At 38.7% G+C, this 11,964-nt stretch overlaps 1 protein-coding gene across 1 annotated transcript; it reads left to right on the top strand.

Annotated features, from left to right (window-relative positions):
• Window positions 1-5,574: 5,574 nt before the first annotated feature.
• Window positions 5,575-10,101, top strand: si:dkey-205h13.2 (mucin-5AC). The gene is made up of 6 exons (XM_061682164.1): window positions 5,575-5,617; window positions 6,159-6,330; window positions 7,529-7,638; window positions 7,857-8,028; window positions 8,479-8,591; window positions 9,926-10,101. Exons 1-6 carry the CDS (start codon window positions 5,575-5,577, stop codon window positions 10,099-10,101), a joined length of 786 nt encoding a protein of 261 aa, XP_061538148.1.
• The last annotated feature ends 1,863 nt before the right edge of the window (window positions 10,102-11,964 follow it).

Genomic DNA, 11,964 nt, shown 5'->3' with positions numbered 1-11,964 from the left:
AAATTACGTTTAATTGAACAAAAATCCATCTTGCCTGGTTGGGAGCTGACACCCCAAAAGCACTGTTCCTAGACTCGACCCTGACCCCTCCCCCTGGCCATCACATGGTACAATTTAACAATGATCTCTTTATATTTGTAGAGGTAATTTATGCATATTTAGTTCTCAATAAAATGTGTTATAAATATGGCCCGCATTGTCCACTTATAGATAATAATAAAAATGTTTTAATTATAGACAATGTACCCATAATTTCCTTGGTCACCTGACCTATAAAACGCGCGAATAAACCCCATTTAAGGGACTCGCAAACTCCGCCCATTTGTGGACTTCCACTAGATGGACGGCGTGCGCATGCAGCATAGTTTGAACGGCGGTGAGTGCCAATGTATGCTTCAAATTCAAACTAAGGTTGAGACAACTGAGTTAGCATTGTGTGGTGTCTCGTTTATGGATTCAACTACGGTAGAAATGGATAAATGTTGACGTGTGCGTGGTAGTGTCACTTAAATGATTAGTGATTTTTTTTCTTTTCTTTTTTTTGTCTTACAACCACTGTTTGGGCCTCTTTTAATCTTTTGTATGTGTTGACATTGAAGTTGCATCTTTTACTGACAGAGCATGTGACACCTGGATTGCACACAGGTGGAATTCATTTGACAAAATTGGTAATTGGTTGCACGAGGTGCCGTGGCTGTTTGGGGGGCTTCTTAACAATGGGTGAATTAAAACCGTTCATTTAAAACACAACTCAAGTGTTTGCAGTAAACCTTATTTTCAGTCATTTTCTGTGTTAAAACTTCCCTGCCAGAATTATTCGAAATTCCAGTCTTGTGAAGTATTGCTACAACCATGAGAAAATGTATAGCTATTTTCTCCAATTAGATGTGTGTGCAGTAAATTCGGTCTAGTGGATTGTTCCTTGCAGTCAATGCAGCCACTCTATATAAAGTATAGCACCATTCTGTATGTCTTTTGATTTTCCTTGCATGTAATATTTAGTTTTAAACTGACAAACTCAATTATGACTTGAATGCTTATAATATAAGCAACTTTTTCTTTTTTTTTTTTTAATAAAAGGAAAATCCTTCACTTGCTGCAAAAATGCTACATTCAATGATCAAATGGGTAATGTATAACCCTTTCCCCAGTTGAAACATGGATTGTAAGATTTACCATAAAATGGTACACTGTATCTAATACTGCATGTACTCCTACAGTTGTTCATACTTGTGCTCCTTCATTCTGGTAAGATCTTTTTTTTTTTTTTTTTTTTTTTTTTTTAAGAAATGCAACCTTGACCTGCACGATGCTTCTGCTCTGAAACATCTTGTGCATGTGCTATTATATATATATATATATATATATATATATATATATATATATATATATATATATATATATATATATATATATATATATATATATATATATATATATAATAAACTAAACTTTTTTTTGTGTACTTATTTTTCTAGGGAATCTCATGCAAGCCAGTGGTGACTGTAAGTAGGCTACTCATTTTCTTTATCCTGCATATACAGTATGAGGGCTCAAAACTTAAAAGGCATAACACACTGGACAGGTTTGACTCTAAGGGCATATAGATTAGCTTGTATATAGCTATCTAACATGTATTGAGTATCCTTTTTTTTTTTTTTTAATTGGCCAAAGGTAACATGGACTGTTAATCTACAATAGTCTTGGTTGTTATAGTTCTGTTCTAATAACCGTGGAAAAGGTGTGTGCTTTATCAAACAGAACATACAGTAATGATTATAATAAATTAAGTATGCAGCAAGCAACTATAATACTGTATTATGTGACTTCTGCTTCCAATAAACTACTATAACAGCGCTGGGTGTTAAACAGGAATCGGCAACACATGTAAATGTGCTACAAATTTCATATGGCTGATCACTGTGATGTAAAAACCTGTACCGCCCTCTAAGTGATTGATCCAGAATGCTGGACTCCATGGTTTGATCGAGACAACCCCTCTGGTCGTGGAGACTTTGAAACGCTTTCCAAGCTGCACAAAGAAAACCCAGGGAAGATCTGTCAACATGCAGTTGAAATTGAAGTCAAAACTGCATCTGGAGCCATACTTGGTTCAACAGGCAATGTGATTCATGTGTAAGTACAAATGTTGACATAAAATGCTTCCATGTTTTTTAATAGATGACTGATTCTACTGTTTGCCTCGACAGAGCTGACACGCGCACAGGATTTGTTTGTAGGAATCGTGACCAGCCACGCAATGGTCGTTGTGCAGATTATCAAGTTCGTTTCTTGTGCCCCCTTGAATTCTGCAAACCAAAAGGTAATCTTGTGCCGAATACACCACACTATTGACGAAAAGTTGTACAGACTGGGAATGAAGGTTAACAAAACTGTTCAAACTGAGAGTGCAGGTGGTGGTATGTATGGTGAGCAAAGAAGGGGTGAGTTTTGTATACAGTATTTATAGATTCAGGGACCAGTGAATTTGAGTTAAGCGGGCCAATTAATTGTGGTTCAGTGGTGGGAGTTAACGAGCACTGGTGACAAAGCTAATGGCAGTGTGGTATATGCTGTGTAGCTTGGGGAGGAATTTTTAAATGATTCTATACAGTACATGTTTGTCATCTAGGAGGAACAGCTATTGTAAGGAGAAGCAATTTAGCCGAATCTGTTATTTCTGTAGGGAGCCTAATCTGGCCAACTTTAAGAGTTTCAAATGTAAGTGAACTGTCAAGGTAGATTCCCATGCATTTGTAGCTAGTGACAAATTGCACCATTAAGAGGCAATATTGCTGGGGTGTTTCGTTTATATCGTTTTGCAGTAGGTTTGTTGATCCTGCAGTACTTTTAGTTTTGCTTATGTTCAGTGATTACTGGTAACTGTGGCCTGGAAAGAATATTTTGACTGAAATTGTGGTAAACTGACAAAACAAAGTAATGCCATGTAAATTAAAAAAAAAAATGTATATTGTATAGTAAGACAATACTATGACTAAGTATGCTTTGGATGTCTGTGAATAAAATATCTCGTTAACCCTAATATATTTCATGATGTTAATGAAATCACAAGTGTTGGCCCACTTTTTTTGCTACCTCTGAGAATAGTCTTTTTGATTTAAGAGTAGCTTTTTACTTGTTTGTTCGGTGCTTCTGTAACACAGGTGCAGATCTAGGGTAATGTGTAAGTATGAGGAAAATAACTGTCTGCTGATTGTGACTGAAAACCTGTACCACCCTCTAAATGATTGATGCAGAATGCTGGACTCCATGGTTTGATTGAGACAATCCCTCTGGTCGTGGAGACTTTGAAATTCTTTTTAAGCTGCACAAAGAAAACCCAGGGAAGATCTGTCAACAGCCAATTGAAATTGAAGTCAAAACTGCATCTGGAGCCATAGTTAGTTCAACAGGCAATGTGATTCATGTGTAAGTACAAGATGACCTACAAATGCTTGAATATATTTTAGATGGGTAAAGACTGATTCTGCTGTTTAATCTACAGAGCTGACGAGCGCAGAGGATTTGTTTGTAGAAATCGTGACCAACCACGCAATGGTCGTTGTGCAGATTATAAAGTTCGTTTCTTGTGTCCCCTTGAATTCTGCAAACCAAAAGGTAATCTTGTGCCGAATACACCACACTATTGACCAAAAGTTGTGCGGACTGAGAATTAAGAGGTTAACAAAAGGAGAGTGCGGGTGGTGGTATAAAGGGTGAGGTCTTGCCAGTGAGTTTTATGAACTGCATGTATATGTTCATGGACCAGTGAAATTGAGTTAAGAGGGCCAATTAACAGTGGTTCAGTGGTGGGTGTTAGAGCACCAGTGACAAAGCTAATGGCAGCGTGGTATGTTGTGGAGGAATTGTAAATTATTCTATACAGTACATTGGTGTAATCTAGGAGGAACGGCTTGTTTAAGGAGAAGCAAGTTAGCGGAGCCTAATCTGGCCACTTTTTTATTTTTTTTTGGTTTCCAATGCAAGTGAACTGTCAAGGTAGATTCCCATGTATTTGTAGCAAGTGACAAATTGCACAATTTAAGAGAATATTGGTGGGGTGCTCCTTTTGTGGAAAGTTTCTGTTGATCATATAGGACTTCTAGTTTTGCTTGTGTTCAGTGATTAACTAGACTGCAATTGTGATAAGATAACAAAACAAAATATGTGGAAAGTTTCTATTGGCCGCTTGTATGAATAAAATGTAATCTAGTTGTCAACCCCAATCAAGTATTCTATGATGGGGAAACAATGAAATGTCAATTACTGTTTGCCCACTTTTCGCACCATCTCTGAGAATAGTCTTTGATTTTTAAGATCAGCTTTTCAATTTATTCAGTGCTTCTGTAACCCAGGTGCAGATCTAGGTTAGCCAAGCAATCACATGTACGTTGAAAGTGTTATAATCCCAGTTTTAGATGTTAAATGGCAGTTGCTCTTGAAGGCCTAGTTGATTCAACCAATCAATAACAGTGCTGCTTATATTCAGCCAATTTGATTGAAGTCAGGTTTTGCCAAATGTGGTGACATTTTCAGACTGCTAATGCATTTGTTTTGTTATAGCTATCCCAAATGTTTTTTACTGTCTATAATCATGAGTCACAACTGTAAAAGTGCAGCTTTGGGCTAATGAAACAATATAACTTATTATAAAAATGAACCGTAGATTTGCAACACCCAAACTATGCTACGTGATCTTTATCTACTGCTGTTAAACCACAAAAAGAGAGCGGGTGTCAATGTAAAAGTATGAGGAAATTTAGTTTTGTGACCAAAAACGTGTCCTACCCTCTAAATGATTGAGCCAGAATGCTGGACTCCATGGTTTGATCAAGACCATCCCTCTGGTGTTGGAGACTTTGAAACTCTTTCCAAGCTGCACAAAAAAAACCCAGGGAAGATCTGTGAGCATCCTGTTGAAATTGAGGTCAAAACTGCATCTGGAGCCAGTGTTAGTTCAACAGGCAATGTGATTGATGTGTAAGTACAAGATGAACTACAAATGCTTGCATATGTTTTAGATGGGTACTGACTGATTCTGCTGTTTCATCTACAGAGCTGACACGCGCAGAGGATTTGTTTGTAGAAATCGTGACCAGCCACGCAATGGTCGTTGTGCAGATTATCAAGTTCGTTTCTTGTGCCCCCTTGAATTCTGTGAACCTGAAGGTAATCTTGCAGATAATATGCCACTGTAAATTTCAGCCTAACAGGCAGTTAATTTTTTTTATAACAGCATTTAAAACATTTCAGAGGGGGGAAATTGTAACTCACTTTTCACACACCTGTATTTACAGGGTGGGGCAGAAAGGACTTATTTTTTTGAAAACCATGAATGCATGGTAGCTGCAAACAAATATTGACATTTGCATTGAAATAACATTAGACAAGTGTGGGAAAACTTCCATGTGGTCCATTTTCATTTATGCATTTCTGAAGACTATGGAACTTTGCTTCCACTCGACATTGCTTTGATTTGGTCTGATACTGTGACCTGAGCGTTACATTGAGAACTACTTTGTGCCTGAATTGCAACTGTGCCTATTTGACGTGTGGTTTCAGCAGTATGGGGCGATGACCCTCACAGCTGGAGTGTCAATGGTTCATCCTCTTTTTGGTGAGCACCTAATTTTCAGATTTGTTGACACTCCTTGGCCCTTTCAGTCTCCGGATTTGTCCATGTGATTTATTTTTGGGGGGGAAGACACAGGCCATGTGTATGTGCATAGTCCCTGTACACCGGACTATTTGAAGGCAGCTAGTCTCGTGGAAGTCATTCAAATCAACAGAGCAATGTTAGCAAGAGTGGAAGCCAACCTCCATGAAAACGGATGTCAAATGATATTTTAATACAAACTCATTGATTTAAAATTATTGCAGCTACATTTTTGAAACTCTGTCCTTTCTGCCCCATCCTCAACCCGTAATTTTTTTTCCCCCTTACTGTTCTCGGGTTCCGCTTTCAAAGTCACACTACAGTTAAATTTTTTTTTCCGTTAAATTATTTTTTTTTACACTGTGTTCATGAAATCGCCGAGAAACCTCAGGTTTCTATGTGATTACAAGTTAACTCTCACAGATTAAAAAAAAAAAATTGTAATTGAATCAAAGAACTGCAAATTTACCCATCTAATTTCTCCCTGGCTGCATTGCTTTAGTATGCAAGACTCAGTGGTACGATCGAGACAACCCTAGCGGAACTGGAGACTTTGAGGTACTTGAGAAACTCTACCTCGAACACCCAAATGAAATCTGCTCATTTCCGCTCGACATTGAGGTCCAAACTGTCGCTGGAAATACTGTGGCTTCAACAGGAGATGTCATTGCTGTGTAAGTACTAGATCTGCGAGGTTTATTAAGGAGCTCTGATGCATGGGATTCCCCACAAAATGCATGTAGCAAGTGGAACCTCGATTTAATGGGGGGGGCGGGTCATCTGTTAAATTGAAGCACTTTTGTGGCCTGAAAAACAATTTTTCACTTCTGAGCCAACACGTATATTGCAGCCTTGAGTTTTGGCTGATACCGGCCTGATCTGGTTTCAATAAATCATGCATCATTTTGTAGTATGGAATGTTAGGAAAGGCTTGCGATATTACGCAAACAGAAAACGATCAGCAACAGTAGGTTTGAGGGGTGGTGGTGGGAGGGGGGAAATGTGCCATTAACCAATGGGTTATATAAAGTGACCTGACGGGCAGTGTGGTGCACATGAGAACACTTGCGGTCACGATAGATTATTATAACTTTTTTTTTTGCAGAGTATTATGTTTGTATACCAATTCCTTATGTACCTTGGGTAAAAGTGGTCAAATCAGATTTTTAGATCCGGACTGAGCTCACGCATCGGATCGGGACACCCCTACTAAAAACTCTGTACAGTACTATTCTAAATAGAAAAAAGCTTGTTTTAAAGTTTATCCAAACTTGCCTTGCTGGTGATTAATGGCATGCAGGTAGAAAGTTGTCTAGGGTTGCTTATGAGCCGTATGGTATTCAGTATAGTATGTTTTAAGAGACATGTTCAGGTGCGCACTCCAGTAAACAACCATAAATATGAATGGCTTGAGCAGACTCTAAGATGTCTTTGACGGCAACGTCGCTCCTGTCAACATGGCCGCCACATAGAAATCTGTTGGCAGTATGTAGTCATGACAAGTGTCACAGCCTGAAAGTACATGTACCAGTCTACCTGTTGATTGCACCAGTGGAGGGGGGACTGACTCCATGTACAAGGGTGTTGACACTGCAGCTCTTCAGTTGATATGCAATGATTGTGCCATAATGAGTCTGAATGCCTGCCAACTCATCGTGCCTTTTTGTGCTCAATTGGCCATGCTTGCATAAGTATCCTAATTTTTTCATCTGAAAGCAACAAGAAGCTGCAGCAACTAAACGAAATGGGGGGGTTTTGAGTTTCAACTGGACAGTTTTGTCTAAATTCAGGTTCCACTGAACACTAAACTGCTTTAATGGCTAATACTTGCACACATTGCATTGATTGAAGTTACTCCTTTCATCTCTCCAGAGTGGATGCAACTACTGGGTTCATCTGTAAAAATGCTGACCAGAAGAGTGGATATTGCTCAGATTATAAAGTTCGTTTCATATGTCCCATCGCTTTCTGCAAAGAACACGGTAATCATGTGAAATCAAATCATCTGACGTTATAAGCTAATGACAAAGCTAAGTAATCAATCTAAAAATGTTTTTTTCCAATGTTCCGAGGAAGAGTTTATCACGTCCACAAATATTTTGACATTCAATGCTGGATAGCAATATTACAGCTCTCAAATTTTGATTTCATTTTTTTTCCCCATAAACACTTGCAATGTATGTTCTTATGACTGCTCCAGAATGCTGGACTCAATGGTTTGATCAAGACAACCCCTCTGGTACTGGAGACTATGAAACTCTTTCCAAACTGCACAAAGAAAACCCAGGGAAGATCTGCAAACAGCCAGTTCAGATTGAGGTCAAAACTACATCTGGAGCCAGTGTTGGTTCAACAGGCAATGTGATTCATGCGTAAGTACAAGATTAACTAACTGTTGATGCAATATTTAGTCAATACAGCATATGTTACATACTGTAGGTATAAGGAAAAAATGTCATTGTATAAACTTAGACCTGTACTTGGGGGTTGTGGAAAAGGGTACTTTTGTTCAATATGTAATGTCTATTATAGTACAGTAAGTTTTGGCTGTTCACCTGAGAATCATGTCTAAAACAGTTAATATAACTGTGGGGGGGAAAGCTTAACGTTCCTTGGTGTTAAACTGCAAACAATCGTTTTTGTTTTTAATAAAACCTAAAATACAGATACTATTAGCCTGGATAGCGGCAAAATGATGGTGTATTATACACAAATAGGTTTTGCTTATTTTGGTGGTATATATTATAAATGAGAGATTCTAGTATGTTTTTAACAAATGTATTTTTTTTTTTTTGGGAAACTGACATTCTATTTCTCTACAGATCTGACACGCAAACTGGATTTATTTGTTTAAATCGTGACCAGCCACAGAACGGTCGTTGTGCAGATTTTAAAGTTCGTTTCTCGTGCCCCGTTGAATTCTGCAAACCAAAAGGTAATCTTGCACACAATACACTACTGTATTTCAGCCAATCATTGGCAGTTTCTTTATGCTATTGATAAAAGTTTCAGAGAGTATAAAATGGTATTCTAAATTTCTTGTGATTCGCTGAAACACAGAAATTGCTATGGCAATTAGTGACAGCTCTATTGGTAGCTTTAAAGTCATAGCCCCGAGTGCAGTTTTACTATCAAATCTTTTTAGAATCTATTAACCTATAGATTAATTGCTGCCCCCTTTTAACTACTACTGGCCATTTTATTCTCATTTGAGGGCTGGACTTCTATCCTTACATTGCATATGTTGGTACAGAGTGTATGGTATAAACAGGCCAGAATTTGAGGCAACAAATTAGCCTTTGCTAAACAGCATTAGCATGCTGGTGATTTCCATTTTAGGGGGGGGGGGGCAGCATTCAGCTCACCAGCATGCCAGCATTCAGCTCACTCATACATGTGACTCATATAAAACTTAATGTCTTTAAAAATCACAGATGCTCCTGTCATTTTTGGCAATGTTTTTCACTTGACCAACAATGCATCAGTCTGCAACAGACGTTCGTGAGGTAAACATGGACAGTGGCGAAGTGATTCTGGGTGATATGCAAATTTTGTTGTCTTACGGCAGAAATTTTCTGTCTCCCCCACAGCCCTAGCTGCCGACCTGTAGAAATTCACTTCCAGGACAACTTGTCTGCATTTTAAAAATTGGGTTGAGAACACCAACAATGGGACATTATATAGTTATTACAGTACATTAACAGGATAAATACTGCATACTGTACAATGGGGAAAAAACATAACTCATTGTAATCAAATTATGGCTTCAATAAGCAACAAGGCTCGAATTAAGCGGTCCTGAATCAGTTTGATAGTCAAAATTTGCGTTTTGCACATTGAAAAGCAAAACTGCTAATCAGTTTTACAGCAAAGACTGAAGCACTCAGGTGTGTGACACAACTAGCTTACAGTACTGGTAGGGGCGTGCAGAGTGGCGCTCACAGGCACAAATTCATTTAGAATAAATTCAGATTCACTAACATGCATGCGTGGTGAGGAAAATTTGCCAGTCTGCACGTCATCAATCTGAATATTTTTGCTGAACATGCAGCGTAAGAACATTGCTTCACATTTACTCGTGAGTGAAGGCCAAAGTTTTTCTTGTTCCTTTGATTACATTAAATATCAGGTTTTTACATCAGGATGATGCTGTGTAATTACTACATGTAAATGCCCTAAGAGCAAAGCTACTTTGGGAGTAGATTTTAGAAAATTTTCAAAATGTTCACATTGTTTCATTAATCTTCCTCCCTGAATACATCGCTTTAGTATGCAAGACTCCATGGTACGATCGAGACAACCCTAGCGGGACCGGAGACTTCGAGATACTTGAGAAACTCTACCTTGAACACCCAAATGAAATCTGCTCTTTTCCACTGGACATTGAGGTCCAAACGGTCGCTGGAAATACTGTGGCTTCAACAGGAGATGTCATTAATGCGTAAGTATTAGATTCAACACATTCAAATATACATTCATGGTAGTTAAGCTAACTTGGTTAAATTTTATCTTCCCCTCGTGGTGCACAGTCAAGTCAGATCTGCTAGGTTTAAGGACCTTCCCTTGCCCACAAAATGTACACTGAACTGATATGAAGGCTCATAAAGAGCTATTACTTCCCATGTTTTGATTTAAGTAACTGCTTTCATTTCTGCAGAGTGGATGCAACTACTGGGTTCATCTGTAAAAATGCTGACCAGAAGAGTGGACATTGCTCTGACTATAAAGTTCGTTTTACATGTCCCATCGATTTCTGCAAAAAAATGGGTATTCATGTGAAATAAACTATTCATTTCAAGTAATCAGATGTCATTTATTTATCCTGGGATGTGTTGCAGTCTGTTCGACTTTCTACTGAGGTATTCCTTTGTGATGAGTTTTAAGGGGTATCTCCAAATCTGGTCTCAACCTTAGCTTGAACATCGCCTTTAAAACGTTCAACGTTCTTATACAATTTACAAAACTGATGCGGTTTTATTTTGCAGTTATCTACTGTCCCCAGCCCTTACTCAGGCTTTTTAGATGAATTTATTGCTGACTTGGTGACCCACGCAGACTAGATTAATCGTGGGTGACTTTAATATTCGATAATTCCTCATTGGAACCTCTTATTGCAGGGTTTCAGACATTTTGGAGTTTGTGGAATTAATACATGAACTGACACTTAAGGGTAATACTCTAGATTTTTTTAACCAGGGGCATTGTGACTGCAAATGTACACAGTCTGACCATTACTTCATTAAATAGGAAGTCTTGGCCCATTACCATCGTTCTGACCACAACCAATGTTATCGCAGCTGTAATACTTCTACTACCGCACCCTCTGAGCCATTACCCAATTTTGGTCTTCTGCGGGTCCTATTGACGATCTCTCAATTCTGTGGCTCTTCTACTCTTGACACACACAACCATGAAGACTTAAATCTCATACAAAGGGATTCACTCCTTGGTTCACAGATGAAAACGAAGAACTTAAAGCTTCAATGTGCCTAGACTTGGTCTTCAGTCAGGCATAAGGGGATAAGTTAATGAAATGCAAACAAGCTCTTGTTTTGGCTAAACTTTGTTTCTCCAGAATAATTTGTCTTAAAAATACTAATTTGCTTCAGCAGTAATGCTAACCCAAAAGTAGCCTGCTTCCCTTTCCAGCTGCTTTCAGGCTAATTTTTACAAGGGCTCCTTAGAGTAAAATTAAGGACATCTTTGCTCAAGCCTGGTTGAATAGAGGAAGTATCGCTTGACTAACTCGGTGCGGCAAAATGGACAATGGGATTGCTCTCCACTCTTCCTGGGAAAATTGAGCAGTTTTTAATCTTAGGATCGTCCATCTTAAACATAAATGTCTCTCCTCTGGCACTGTGCCAGCAGCTTTCAAGGTGGCTGTTATTTGACCTTCACTCAAAAGACCCAACCTCAACCCTGAGTCTTTGCAACAATAGGCTGTTGTCAAATCTCCCCTTTATTTGGAAAAAGTTGTAACATCTTAATGATGAGAGGGCCTCTAGCAATCCATTTGAACTTTTTTAGTTCAGAGTCATGGCAAACCACTCTACTGAAACAGCCCTTGCAAAAGTGATGAAAGTGCTTTTCCTCGCTATAGACTGTAACACCTCATTCAGAATGTTACTCAACCTCATTGTTCACTCTGCGTCAATTGGCAATTCTTTGTATTTGTGGTTACAATGGGAAGACTACTCCCATCCGTTATGGCTGACCAGTGCCCGGATATACGTCACCAATCAATCCCCGAGTCATGCCACAGAGACGTCAGACAGAATGTAGCCAATCAAAGAAGTGCCCTATACTGA

Source organism: Phycodurus eques, chromosome 7, assembly GCF_024500275.1.
Source record: "Phycodurus eques isolate BA_2022a chromosome 7, UOR_Pequ_1.1, whole genome shotgun sequence".
NCBI classification, from domain to species: Eukaryota; Metazoa; Chordata; class Actinopteri; order Syngnathiformes; family Syngnathidae; genus Phycodurus; species Phycodurus eques.
Note: the sequence above shows the minus strand (reverse complement) of the source record. Positions and strands in the feature narration are given on the sequence as shown.

Bases quoted from the DNA above. Each gene is read 5' to 3' on its own strand.
- si:dkey-205h13.2 (XM_061682164.1), top strand. From the start codon at position 5,575: ATGACCCTCACAGCTGGAGTGTCAATGGTTCATCCTCTTTTTG. The intron at 7,639-7,856 runs GTAATCATGTGA...TGACTGCTCCAG, and splicing joins CGCTTTCTGCAAAGAACACG to AATGCTGGACTCAATGGTTT. The intron at 8,029-8,478 runs GTAAGTACAAGA...ATTTCTCTACAG, and splicing joins ACAGGCAATGTGATTCATGC to ATCTGACACGCAAACTGGAT.